General features: G+C 45.2%; 1 protein-coding gene and 1 non-coding gene across 4 annotated transcripts in view; one reads left to right on the forward strand and one right to left on the reverse strand.

The window, feature by feature from the left end:
- The first annotated feature begins 3041 nt into the window (after positions 1 to 3041).
- TFCP2 (transcription factor CP2) overlaps positions 3042 to 14438 on the forward strand; it is an 83278-nt gene continuing 71881 nt past the window's right edge. For all 3 annotated transcript variants that reach the window (XM_033222054.1, XM_033222055.1, XM_033222056.1), the window contains exon 1: positions 3042 to 3895. In XM_033222054.1, the coding sequence (XP_033077945.1) occupies positions 3774 to 3895 (122 nt within the window). In that variant the 5' untranslated portion in view covers positions 3042 to 3773. The remainder of the gene's footprint in view (positions 3896 to 14438) is intronic.
- On the reverse strand, positions 9897 to 10003 carry LOC117091135. The gene has a single exon (XR_004440257.1). It is a non-coding gene; the product is annotated as a U6 spliceosomal RNA (small nuclear RNA).

Genomic DNA, 14438 nt, shown 5'->3' on the forward strand with positions numbered 1-14438 from the left:
GGCTGGGCTCAGTGGCTCACGCCTGTAATCCCAGTACTTTGGGAGGCCAAGGTGGGCAGATCACAAGGTCAAGAGATCGAGACCATCCTGGCCAAAATGGTGAAACCCCGTCTCTACTAAAAATACAAAAATTAGCTGGGCGTGGTGGCACGTGCCTGTAGTCCCAGCTACTTGGGAGGCTGAGGCATGAGAATCACTTGAACCCAGGAGGCAGAGGTTGCAGTGAGCCGAGATTATACCACCACACAACAGCCTGGTGACAGAGTGAGACTCTGTCTCAAAGGGCATGGTGGTGTGCACCTGTAGTCCCAGCTACTTGGGAGGCAGAGGCAAGAGGATTGCTTGAGCTCAGGAGTTTGAGGTTACAGTGAGCTCTGATCAGGCCACTGCACTCCAGTCTGGGTGATAGAGCTATACCCTGTCTCTAAAAGAAACAAAAAAAGCCTAAGCCCATAACATACTTTACAGTGTAAATTAATGTTATTAAAATAGGATAACAAAATCAACCCAATGTTAATAGAGAAGCAGAAGTGTACTACTAGTGGGAGACTGGAGCTAACATTTATTGAATCATTACTATTTTAGTGGCATTTTGGTACCTCATTTAATACTCACAACAAGTTTAGGAGGAGGTATTATTTGCACTAATTTATGCATTAAAATACTGAGGCTCAGAGATGTAAAATTACTTGCCTGAGGTTATACAGCTAGAGGTGGAGCTGTTGGTCAAACAAGGCATGGCTCTATCTAAGAGAGATTTAAAAATACCCTAAGTACAATGCTGGTTTACAAAGGATTTTGACCACCAGGCATGGTGGCTCATGCCTGTAATCCCAGCACTTTGGGAGGCTGAGCCAGGTGGATCATTTGAGGTCAGGAGTTCGAGACCAACCTGGCCAACATGCTGAAACCCCGTCGCTACTAAAAATACAAAAATTAGCCAGGTGTGTGGTACATGCCTGTAATCCCAGCTACTTGGGAGGCTGAGGCAGGAGAATTGCTTGAACCTAGGAGGCGAGGTTGCAGTGAGCCGAGATTGTGCCACTGCACTCTAGCCTGTGCAAAAACTTTGAGCCCTCAGATCTCCATGTGACATCTCTCTTGTGGTCTATGAGCCCGGGACCCATTCCTTTACCCACAGTCACACATTTTGAGATAGAATTGGCTCATGGGAAGAAAAGATGGCTTAAAGAGATACTGAATATCTCCAGAATGGGCCAAGACTTGGATCGCAGGGCTTACTAAGGTAAGACGGCAGGTTTAAGCCCGGAGCCCTCAGAGAAATGCCTATGGCTGAAACACCCCACACCGGCACAACATGTTGTCAACTTCATGTCTACTTCTTTCTTTTTCGTGATTCTCTTATTCCTTTTTCATTCCTTTTTAAATTCAATAAACATGTTTAAAAGTCCTATTGAATGCAGGAACTATAGTAGGAGATATTTAGAACACAAGCCTGAAAAAGACCTATTCCTTGTTCTTTAGATCAATCTAGTGAGAGAAGCAGATATATACAAAAGTATAAGTCAAGGCAGATTTTTAAAAATTCAGCAATGGAGTACAACAATGAACCAATACTTTCACATAAAGGCAATGTCTTGTAATGAAAAATGCCAGGCTTTGGAATCAGCTCTGAAGCTGGCATGTCAATTTAGCTCTGGCCAATGTAAGCGCTTAGCCTTGGTTCCTTATTGATAAAAGAAGAGTTATTATACTTAGCTTTATCATTCTAATTCCAAGATTGCTTTGAGGACTACTCATGGTGTAATAAAATTCCTAGCAATAGTTGATACTTAATAAACAATGGCCATTATTACTCAATCCTCAAAGGAGGAAGGTGAAGCAGATATAGTTACTCCCGTTGACAAAGGAGGAAGCTAAATCTCAGTGAGATTAAGCAATTATTCTGAAGACACCAAACTAATAAGTGAAGACGCCTAAACTCTGATTTTCAGATCTTTTAAATTCCAACACCCCATACCAGCACAACAACCTTTTAAAAACTACAATTTTTTTTTTTTTTTTTGAGATGGAGTCTCGCTCTGTCACCCAGGCTGGAGTGCAGTGGTGTGATCTCGGCTCACCGCAAGCTCCACCTCCCGAGTTCATGCCATTCTCCTGCCTCAGCCTCCCGAGTAGCTGGGATCACAGGTGCCCGCCACCACGCCAGGCTAATTTTTTGTATTTTTAGTAGAGACGGAGTTTCACCGTATTAGCCAGGATGCTCTTGATCTCCTGACCTCGTGATCCGCCTGTCTTGGCCTCCCACAGTGCTGGGATTACAGGCGTGAGCCACCGCGCCCGGCTTTTTTTTTTTTTTTTGAGATGGAGTTTCACTCGTTGCCCAGGCTGGAGTGCAATGGCCCGATCTCGGCTCACTGTAACCTCCGCCTCCTGGGTTCAAGTGATTCTCCTGCCTCAGCCTCCTGAGTAGCTGGGATTACAGGCTCGCGCCACCATACCCAGCCAATTTTTGTATTTTTAGTAGAGACGGGGTTTCTCCATGTTGGTCAGGCTGGTCTTGAACTCCCGACCTCAGGTGATCCGCCCACCTCGGCCTCCCAAAGTGCTGGAATTACAGGCGTGAGCCACCTCGCCCGGCCTAAAAACCACATTTTTACTGATCTCATGCTTTTCTGTTCAATTGCATTAGAGAGGACGCCTAAGATAAAATAAATATAGAGGGAAGTGGGATTTATGCAGGGTCTCCACCTCCGGAGAGGTGAGTTTAAGGAGACAGGAGAATGAGCAGGAGCAAGCGCGCGCACGTAAAGAGCGTATGGGAAGTAGTCAAGAGTCCGCCAGGGGTGGAGTGGGTTCATAAGGCTAGAAGGAGGGCTCCTTCCACGGTTCAGGGTGATGACTTGATGAGTAGCGGATACTAGAACTCTGGTAACTACACGGAGAGACGTTTAAACCCGGACACTTGCACGCCGGGTCCTCTCCGTGATCGCCCAGCCCATCTCGGGGGCAGACCCGTGGCGCAGCCCGCCTATCATCGCGGCCGAGACTGACGAGGTCTCTTCTTTATAGGCGAGCGACAGCGTGACGTCATGTTCGCCGGGCAGGCGAAGAAAGAGGACGCCATGATTGGTTGGCGCTGGGGCGGCGGGCGGTGGAAGGGCCTGGGGAGTCCAGGTTTCACGCCTGTGCTGGACTTTCTCCTTCTATGTTTCCAGGCCGTCGGGGGCTACAGAGAGCGAGGAGTCGGCTCAGCGGAAACCTGGATTTGGTTCTAAGCCGTGGGGTTGAGAGGGGGTGACCGGAAGTGATCGTGGGACTGACCGGAAGCGAGGCCTGGAGGGGAAAGAGAGAGCGAGCCCTGGGAGGGAGGGGGCCTCCAGCAGAAAGGGGCGGGGGAAAAGGTGCAAAAGCAGCGTGGGAGCGCCGGGCTAGCTTCCTGCGGCTGCTGCTGGTCTGTCTGGGAAGCCGCAAGCCACCACTACGAACTCTCAAGAGGGGGTCTTAAGGAGTGGGAGTGCGGGAGTCCAGAGCTGCTTCTGGGAAGTCTGCAGTAGTTGAGCAAAAGGGTCCTCACGTTCCTGAGACCTGGGCAGGGGGGATTTTGGAACCTGGGGCAACCAAGAACTAGCAGCCAAGGGTACGGGAGATTAGTTAGACGAGCAGTGCTGGTCGGGCTTGGGGGTGGCTGGTGGGCACTGCGTGGGAAACCCTGGTTTGTAGTTTTCTACTGTGTTACTCCTGTTGGGTAGAATTACCCTCCGCGCCTTTGTACAAGACACGGTGTCTCCTGGGGCAAGGAAGGGGCCAGGATGGCCTGGGCTCTGAAGCTGCCCCTGGCCGACGAAGTGATTGAATCCGGGTTGGTGCAGGACTTTGATGCTAGCCTGTCCGGGATCGGCCAGGAACTGGGTGCTGGTGCCTATAGCATGAGGTGAGTGAGATTTTCCCAGACCCTACACCTTCTGAATAACAAAGGCGGATAGAGACTAAGAAAAGTGGTTGAGTGGGAAGGAGGTGTATAGAGTTTTAAAAAGCTCTCTACGATTGTGGGAAGGGGACTTGTCCTTTGTCGCTTTGAGTATTGTGGAAGAAATGGAAAAAGCGATTGTAGGCGATATGAAGCCTGCGCAGGATTAGTGGAAGAAGGAAGAGTGGTCCCTGATTAGCAACCAGATGAATGTTGAGAGGCTGTTGTGCCAATGTGCATTGGAGACTTGGGGACTGTTGGTGTATGTGGGGGTAAGTCTGACGTTATGTGAAGAAGGGGTTACATATAGCATAGGAAGGATATCTAGGAAGTTGGGAAATTGGGAGCTGGTGCTTAATGATGAATATTCGTTCGTTTCTTGTTGGAAAGATATGGAAGTCCTTGATGAAGAAGTCCGTGCAGCTATATCTTATCACTAGCTTGCTTTAAGACTTTACTTAATTCTGGGGTTTCTGACTTTTAAAACATAAGCTGTGAAATGAAAAAATGACGAAGAAAACTTAAGATGCTTCCGGATCTTTACGTATCAAGCCAATTGTTGATAACAGATGATACATCTCCTTGCGGCCGGGCTCGGTGGCTCACGCCTGTAATCCTAGCACTTTGGGAGGCTGAGACGGGCGGATCACTTGGGCCTAGGAGTTCGAGACCATCGTGGCCAATGTGGTGAAACCCCGTCGCTACCAAAAATACAAAAATTAGCCTGGTGTGGTGCTGCGGGCCTGTAATCCCAGCCACTCGGGAGGCTGAGGCAGGAGAATCACTTGAACCCCGGAGGCGGAGGTTGCAGAGATGGTGCCATTGCCCTCCAGCCTGGGCAACAAAGTGAGACTCCATTTGAAAAACAAAACAAAAACTCCTTTGAAAGCAGTGTTACTGCCTATATAACTTTCTGCATGCATTGGCTAGTTTATTCCTCCAATATAGTTTATTTCATTTATAGATGTGCAAGAATCCTGTATGGAAGTGTTGAAACAGCTGCGTCTTAGGGGTAGATGGACTATAATTGGGTTTCCTAATGCATTATAAGACTTTAAGTGAGTCAAGAGACTAGAACTTAACATTTTCATTGGGTTTATAAAAGTTCATAGGGGAAAGATGCTTTTTAGGGGGAAACTAGATGCATTTTTCATTCTGATAGTGAGATCTTTTAAGAGTTATGTAAAGTTCCTTTATTCCTACTAATTCAAAGTGGACTTTCCTCACTGAAGTAAAATTATGAGTTAGAATTTACGACTTCAGGCCGGGCATGGTGGCTCACACCTGTAATCCCAGCACTTTGAGAGGCTGAGGTGGGCGGATCACAAGATCGGGGGTTTGAGACCTGGCCAACATGGTGAAACCCCGTCTCTACTAAAAATACAAAAAATTAGCCGGGTGTGGTGGGGCACGCTTGTAATCCCAGCTACTTGGGAGGCTGAGGCAGGAGAATGGCTTGAACCGGGAGGCGGAGGTTGCTGTGAGCAGAGATCACACCATTGCACTCCAGCTTGGACAACAAGAGCAAAACTCTGTCTCAAAAAAAAAAAAAAAAGAGAATTTAATACTTCAGCATCTTGAGGAATCTTTACTTATAATTAGAATAATAAAGACTGTTATTCTAAATAATAATCATGCCTGTAATACCAGCACTTTGAGGGGGTAGAGACTGGAGGATCTCTTGAAGCCAGGAGTTCCAGACCTGCTCTCCACAAATTAATCAATAGATAAATTACCCCGGCCTGGTGGCATGTTCCTGTAGCCCCAGCTACTCAGGAGACTGAGGTGGAAGGATTGCTTGAGCCCAGGAGTTTGAGTCTGCAGTGAGTTGTGATTGTACCACTCTACTCCAGCCTGGTGACAAGAGTGAGACCTTAAGAAAAAAAAAAAAAAAATTAAGAAAAATTGGAAAAAAATAACTATCCTTATGTAAATATTTTAGTGATTTCTGGGATACTTGAGTTCTATATGTGCTATCATGCAGTCCTCTTAGTCATGAGAAATTTAACTTTGGTTTTACCTGTCATTGTTTATATAAGTCTGAGCATAAAAATAGAGGTGAATTTGGTCTGAAAGTAAGTGCCCTGACCCTGAAGTTAACACATGAGCATCTGACATAATATTTGACAATTTTCTATGCTGTTGCTTGTGTAAAGATATTCACAGCAAAAAGTTTGATTTTGTTTAGATTACCAGAGGTTAGGCTGGAAATAATTAAATATAACATCATCAAACATTTGTTAATCTACTGAGTGCAATACCATATGCTCTTGATCCTATGCCATCTTGCATTTAATTAAGAGTGCTTTACAAATCATACCGTGTGGTTGTCGCAGACATTAGAATGGCTCGCATATTTACACATTTAGGTTTTTTCAACATCAAAATCAAATGCGTAAGTTTTCAAACATCACTTTGAGTTCTCAAGAGCAGAGTGTGCCAACATTTTAAGTACTCTTTTCTTTTCTTTTTTTGAGACGGGTCCTGTTCTGTCACCCAGGCTGGGGTGCAGTGGCACCATCTCGGCTCAGTGCAACTTCCATCACCCGGGCTCAAGTGATCCTCCCACTTCAGCCTTCCCAGTAGCTTAGACTACAGGCACATAACACTATGCCCGGCTTTTTTGTTTTTTTCATCCTTCTTTTCATGTGTTAGGTACTTGTCACTATTCTCTTGACTTTTTTTTTTTTTTTTGAGATGGAGTCTCACTCTGCTGGCCATGCTGGAGTTCAGTGGCGCGATCTCAGCTCACTGCAACCTCTGTCTCCCTGGTTCAAGCAATTTTCCTGCCTCAGCCTTCTGAGTAGCTGGGACTACAGGCACACATCAACAAGCCCAGCTAATTTTTGTATTTTTAGTGGAGATAGGGTTTTGCCATGTTAGCCAGGCTGGTCTGACTCCTGTTCTCAGGTATCCACCTGCCTCGGCCTCCCAAAGTGCTGGGATTACAGGTGTGAGCCACCATGCCCGGCCAGCTTTTTTTTTTTCTTTTGAGATGGGGTCTCACTCTGTTGCCCAGGCTGGAGTGCAGTGGCATGTTCATGGCTCACTGCAGCCTTGAACTCCCGGGGCTCAAGCAGTCCTGCCTCAGCCTCCTGAGTAGCTGGGACTACAGGCATGTGCCACCATGCCCTACTCAGAGCTTTTCATAAATGCCGTTTTAGTGTTAAAAGAAGTTTCCTTCTATTCCTAGTTTGCTGAATATGTGTGTATATGTGTTTATTGTGGTAAAATACCCATAACATAAAATTCTATCATTTTAACCCTTTAAGAATGTCCAGATTAGTGTAATTAAGTACATTCACGTTGTTGTGCAACCATCACCGTGATCTGTCTCCAGAATTTTTTCATCCCAAAGTGAAATGCTATACCTATTAAACACTAACTTCCCATCTCCCCTCACTCCAGCCTCTGGCAACCACCATTCTACTTTCTGTCTCTATGAATTTGACTACTCTAAGAAACTCATATATGTGGGATCATATATTTATCCTTTTGTGACTGACTTATACACTTAGCATAATGTCTTTGAGCTTTTGCTGAGTGTTTTTCTTTTTAAATCATAAAAGGGTATTGAATTTTTTCAAACATCTTTTTTGTGTCTATTGAGATGATAATGTGGTGTATCACATTGATTGATTTCCTTATGTTGAACCACTCTTGCATTCCTGGGATAAATGTTGGTCATGTTATATAATTTTTTAAATGTATTGTTGGATCCAGTTTGCAGTTTGCTGTTATTTTCTTGAGGATTTTTGTTTCTATATTCATGCGGGATATTGGTTTATAGTCTTCTTATCATATCTTTTTTTTTTTTTTTGAGGCGGAGTCTCGCTCTGTCGCCCAGGCTGGAGTGCAGTGGCCGGATCTCGGCTCACTGCAAGCTCCGCCTCCCGGGTTCACGCCATTCTCCTGCCTCAGCCTCCCGAGTAGCTGGGACTACAGGCGCCCGCCACCTCGTCCGGCTAGTTTGTTGTATTTTTTTAGTAGAGACGGGGTTTCACCGTGTTAGCCAGGATGGTCTCGATCTCCTGACCTCGTGATCCGCCCGTCTCGGCCTCCCAAAGTGCTGGGATTACAGGCTTGAGCCACCGCGCCCGGCCCCTTTTTTTTTTTTTTAAAGAAACTAAGTCTCCCTGTGTTGCCCAGGCTGATCTTGAACTCCTGGACTCAAGGAATCCTCCTGCCTCAGCCTCCCAAAGTGCTAGGATTCCAGGTGTGAGCCACCATGCCCAGCCTGAATTTTATCATATCTTTTTCTGGCTTTGGTGTCAGGGTGATGTTGGCCTCATAGAACATTAGGAAGTGTTCCATTCTTTTCTGTTTTTTGAAGGACTTTGAGTAGGATTGGTGTTAATTCTTTGAATATTTGGTAGAATTTGCCAACGAAGCCATGTGATACTGGGCTTTTCTTTGTTGGGAGGTTTTTGTTTAACAATTCAATCTCTTATTATAGGTTTGTTGAGACTTAATGTTTCTAAACATTTGTCTGTTTTATCTAAATTATCTAATATGCTGGTTTATAGTCATTCATATTATTATCTTATAATCCTTTCATTTATGTAAAATTAGTAGTAATATCCCCGGTTTCATTTCTGATTTTATTTATTTTCATCTTCTTTCTTTTTTTCCCAGTCAATGCAGCAGGAATTTATAAATTCTGTTGATCTTTTTAGATAACAGATTTTTGGTTTTGTTGATTCTTTCTGCTATTTTTATTCTTCTTGGTTTTTGTTGTTGTTGTTTGTTTGTTTGTTTTTGAGAGATGGGGTCGTGCTCTGTTACCCAGGCTGGAATGATGCAGTGGTGTGATCATATGCACTGCAACCTCAAACTCCTGGGCCCAAGTGATCCCCTTACCTCAGACTCCTGAGTAACTGAGACTATAGACATGCATCACCAAACCCAGCTAATTTTTTTTTTTTTTTTAATTTCATAGAGATGGGGTCTCACTGTCTTGCACAGGCTTTGAATTCCTGGCCTAAAGCAATCCTTCTGCCTCAGCCTCCCAAAGTGCTGGGATTATAGGTGTGAGGTACTGCACCTGCCTTATTTTTATTCTTTATTTCACTTATCTCTGCTCTAGACATTATTATTCCCTCCGTTTTGTTGGGTCCAGTTTGTGCTGCTTTTTCTAGTTCCTTAAGGTCTGAAGTTAGAGTATTGATTTAAGGTCTTCCTTTTTTTTTTAACTCTCTTTTTATTTTTATTTTTTGTAGAGATGGGGGTTTCACTATGGTGCCTAGGCATGTCTTGAGCTCATGGGCTCAAGCAATCCTCCCACCTCAGCCTCCCAAAATGTTGGGATTAAAGGCATGAGCCACCATACCCTGACTTCTTTCTAAAATTTTGTTATTATTTATTTATTCATTTATTTGTGTATTTATTGAGACAGAGTCTCTCTCTGTTGCCTGGGCTGGAGTAGAGTGGCGTGATCTTGGCTCACTGCAACCTCTGCCTCCCAGGTTCAAGTGATTCTCCTGCCTCAGCCTCCCAAGTAGGTGGGATTACAGACATGCACCACCATGCCCGGCTAACTTTTGTATTTTTAGTAGAGACGGGGTTTTGCCATGTTGGTCAGGCTGGTCTTGAACTCCCAACTTCAGGTGATCTGTCCGCCTTGGCCTCCCAAAGTGCTGGGATTACAGGTGTGAACCACCGTGCCTGGCATTATTATTATTATTATTTGGGACAGGGTCTTGCTCTGTTGCCCAGGCTGGGGTGCAGTGGCACCATCACAGCTCACTGTAGCCTCAACCTTCCAGATTCAGGCAATCCTCCCACCTCAGTCTCCCAAGTAGCTGGTACCATAACTAGCTAATTTTTGTATTTTTTTTAAGAGACAGGGTTTCATCATGTTGCTCAGGCTGGTCTCAAATTCCTGGGATCAAGTGATCCTCCTGCCTTGGCCTCTTAAAGTGCTGAGATTACAAGCATGAGCCACCATACCCAGCCCTGAAATGTTTAAAATATGGAATGCTTCACGAATTTGCATGTCATCCTTGTTCAGAGGCCATGCTAATCTTCTCTGAATCGTTCTAACTTTAGTATATGTGCTACTGAAGTGAGCATTAAACAACATACTTAAACACCAAATGAATAAAAAGAGGAAATCATTAGGGAGATAAGAAAATACAATGAGCAAATTAAAATGAAAACATACATACCAAAACTTATGGATGCATTAAAACCTCAGAGGGAAATTTAGGGTTGTAAATGCTTCAGTGAGCTGTGATCGTGCCACTGTACTCTAGCCTGGGTGACAGAGTGAGACCCAACCACACAAAAAAATCAGGATTTAGTTCAAAAGCTCTTATACATATGGGGACTATAGTTATTACAATATATTGTATACTTGAACATTGCTAAGACAGTAGAGTTGATTTTAAGTGTTTTCACCACAAAAAAGAGAAGCATATGAGGTAATGCATGTGTTAATTAGGTTGGTTTAGCCATTGATACATTTGATGGTGTCCCAGTAGGCCCCATGGCTCGTTCCTTTTTTTTTTTTTTTTTTGAGATGGAGTCTAGCTCTGTCACCCAGGCTCGAGTACAGTGGCACCATTTTGGCTCACTGCAACCTCCACCTCCTAGGTTCAAGAGAGTCTCCTGCCTCAGCCTCCTGCGTGGCGGGGACTACAGCCGTGGGCTACCACACCCAGCTAATTTTTGTATTTTTAGTACAGATCTGGTTTTGCCATGTTGGCCAGACTGGTCTTGAACTCCTGACCTCAGGTGATCCACCCACTTTGGGCTCCCAAAGTGCTGGGATTATAGATGTGAGCCACTGTGCCCAGCCTCTGTTCCTTTTTCTTTGTTCATTTTTTTTCCTGCTTTTTAGCTTAAGTAATTTCAGTTCTATCTTCATGTTCATTGATTCTTTCTTCTGCCTGTTCAACTCTGCTGTTGAATCCTTTAGTGAAATCTTTATTTTGGCTCTTGTATCTTTATGTCCAGAATTGCTGTTTCATTCATTTTTATATTTTAAAAATTTTTTTTTTTTTTTTTGAGACGGAGTCTCGCTCTGTCGCCCAGGCTGGAGTGCTGTGGCCGGATCTCGGCTCACTGCAAGCTCCGCCTCCCGGGTTCACGCCATTCTCCTGCCTCAGCCTCCCGAGCAGCTGGGACTACAGGCGCCCACCACCTCGCCTGGCTAGTTTTTTGTATTTTTAGTAGAGACGGGGTTTCACCGTGTTAGCCAGGATGGTCTCGATCTCCTGACCTCGTGATCCACCCGACTCGGCCTCCCAAAGTGCTGGGATTACAGGCTTGAGCCACCGCGCCCGGCCTTAAAAATATTTTTATTGATATTCCTTACTTGCTTATACATTGTTCTCCTGATTTCCTTTAGTTTTTTGTTCGTTTGTTTGTGTTTTCATAGTTTCCCTCAACTCTCTGAGCATATTTAAGACAGTTAAAGTCTTTGTCTAGTAGGTCCATTGTCTGGCTTGCTTTGGGGTGGTTTCTGTCAATTTCTTTTTCTTTTTTTTTTTTTGAGATGGAGTCTCGCTATCTCCCAGGCTGGAGTGCAGTGGCGCGATCTTGGCTCACTGCAAGCTCTGCCTCCCAGGTTCACACTGTTCTCCTGTCTCAGCCTCCTGAGCAGCTAGGACTACAAGTGCCCACCACCACACCCAGCTAATGTTTTGTATTTTTAGTAGAGATGGGGTTTCACCCTGTTAGCCAGGATGGTCTCGATCTCCTGACCTCGTGGTCCGCCCGCCTGGCCTCCCAAAGTGCTGGGATTACAGGCATGAGCCCCCATGCCCCACCAATTTCTTTTTTTTTTTTTTTTTCCTGTGAATGGGCCATATAGTCCTGTTTCTTTGTTTGCTTTGCAAAGTTTTCTTGGGAAGTTGACATTTTGTGTGCTGTAATATGGTAACTCTGAAAGTCAGATTCCACTGCCTCCCTAGAGATAATTGTTGTTACTTATGAAAGCTGCATTTGTTTTGTGACTTTTCCAGATTGTCTTTGCAAAGAGTGTATACCTGGTTGCATGTGGTCACTGAATCTCTGTTCTTTTATCTCTGTGGTCTTTCAGTGACTTGACAGAGATTTCCTTAAATGCTTAGATCCAATAAGAAAAGAAAACATAAAGAAAAAAGGAGCGTTCTCTCTCTTTAAGTTCAATTGTCTGGTGCCACTAGGGAAGCAACTTCAGTCAGGGGGTGTGCGTGTGTGAAACAGTGCCCAGCGCTCTGGCAGCTCCTCAGCAATCAAAAGTAGTGAATGAAACACATAACCTCAATTTTTTGGAGGACAAAGCCCCTATTTCCCACCCTAGCACCAGCAAGCTGCAACAGGAACTGCCATCTCAACAGCTGCATACCACAGGACTGGGAGCTACAGAATGATAGATGCTATTCCAAATGCCAAAATTCACTAAAATTTACCAACTTTTTTCTTCATCAGGCACTCTTCTGGACACTGCAAGTGTTTCATTAGACCCCAGAGTCCTAAAATAGTCACCTCAAGCAGTTCTTGCCATCTCAATAGTTGTTTTGGTGAAAGTACTAACTCCTAGAGTTCCTACTCTATCGTCTTCCATTACCTATGTCCCTAATTTTCAGCATCCATTTAGTTGATCCAACCCTCCTTCTGACTCAGTGTATGTGCGCACACACACATGCACACACACACATACTCATCCAATCTGTTCTCTACACAGAAAGAACCCTTTGTAAGTGCCAGTGCCTATGTTTTTTTTTCACTTAAAAGATAATTATTTCATTCTCAATATGGAAAAAGCAGAGTTTAAAAAAAGAAATTCACAGCCGGGCGCGGTGGCTCACGCCTGTAATCCCAGCACTTTGGGAGGCCAAGGCAGGCACATCACAAGGTCAGGAGTTTGAAACCAGCCTGACCAACATGGTGAAACCTCGTCTGTGCTAAAGATACAAAAAATTAGCTGGGCGTGGTGGCAGGCACCTGTAATCCCAGCCACTCGGGAGGCTGAGGCAGGAGAATCGCTTGAACCCCAGAGGCGTAGGTTGCAGTGAGCTGAAATTGTGCCAGTGCACTCCAGCCTGGGTGACAGAGCAAGACTCCGTCTCAAAAAAAAAAAAAAAAAAAAAATCAGAGAGGATTGTGGGAAGATGATAAAGTAGAAAGTACCAGAAATCTGTCTCCCCACCAAGATAACAATTGTTCTAGCAGAATCTGTCTGATGCATCTTCTTTGGAACTCTGGAGTTTATTGAAATCTTACAACTGTGAGGAATTAACTGCAATTTACCGTCCAATCCTGGACAGTAAATTGTGGTTAATTTCAGTCAATTGCAGCACTTAGTACAATAGCAGCTGCCCATCCACATCCCTCAGCCCCATGGAAGGTGGCTGTGCACGTGTTCCTGGAGCAGCTTGCACATAGTTTGTGGAACCGAAGGTGGGCAGAAAGGACCATTTCTTCCAAATATCAGGAATCTGAATCAAGTGCAGTAGCTGCTGCCTGTAATTCCAGCGCTTTGGGAGGCTGAGGCGAAAGGATTGCTTGAGCCTGGGAGTTTGAGACCAGCCTGGGCAACATAGTGATACCCTGTCTCTAAAAACAAAAACCCACATTTCAGAAATCTGTGCTCCAATCAGAATTGCTGCTTCTGGCCAGGCGCAGTGGCTCACGCCTGTAATTCCAGCACTTTGGGAGGCCAAGACAGGTGGATCACTTGAGGTTAGGATCACTTGAGGTTAGGAGTTTGAGACCAGTCTGGCCAACATGGTGCAACCCTGTCTCTACTAAAAATACAAAAATTAGCCAGGCGTGGTGGCGCATACCTGTAACCCCAGCCACTCAGGAGGCTGAGTCAGGAGAATTGCTTGAACCTGGGAGGCAGAGGTTGCAGTGAACTGATATTGCACCACTGCACTACAGCTTGGGCGATAGAACTTGTGCCACTGCACTACAGCCTGGGCGACAGAGTGAGACTCTGTCTAAAAATAAAGAGGCTGGCGCAGTGGCTCACACCTCTAATCCCAGCACTTTGGGAGGCCGAGGTAGGTGGATCACTTGAGGTCAGGAGTTTGAGACCAGCCTGGCCAATGTGGTGAAACCCCGTCTCTACTAAAAATACAAAAATTAGCTGGGCGTGGTGGGGGGGGGCGCCTGTAATCCCAGCTATTTGGGAGGCTGAGGCATGATAATTGCTTGAACCTGGGAGGTGGAGGTTGCAGTGAGCCAAGATCACGCCATTGCACTCCAGCCTGGGTGGCAGGGTGAGACGCCATCTCAAAAAAATAAAAAGTAAATTAAAAATAAAAGAAAGAATTGCTGGTTTTGATCACGGAGTTGCAAAGAGGCAATGGTTATTGTTGCACCTCACCACTTTGTTATAAGTCCCCCCACTACCACCACCAAAGTGATGTCCAGGAGATTTCTCTTTTTTTGAGACAGAGTCTCACACTGATGCCCAAGCTAGAGTGCAGTGGTGCGATCTTGGCTCACTGCAACCTCCGCCTCCTGAGTTCAAGCGATTCCCCTGCCTCAGCCTCCCGAGTAGCAGGGTTTACAA

This window comes from Trachypithecus francoisi, unplaced genomic scaffold (assembly GCF_009764315.1).
Source record: "Trachypithecus francoisi isolate TF-2019V2 unplaced genomic scaffold, Tfra_2.0 Lachesis_group11, whole genome shotgun sequence".
NCBI classification, from domain to species: domain Eukaryota; kingdom Metazoa; phylum Chordata; class Mammalia; order Primates; family Cercopithecidae; genus Trachypithecus; species Trachypithecus francoisi.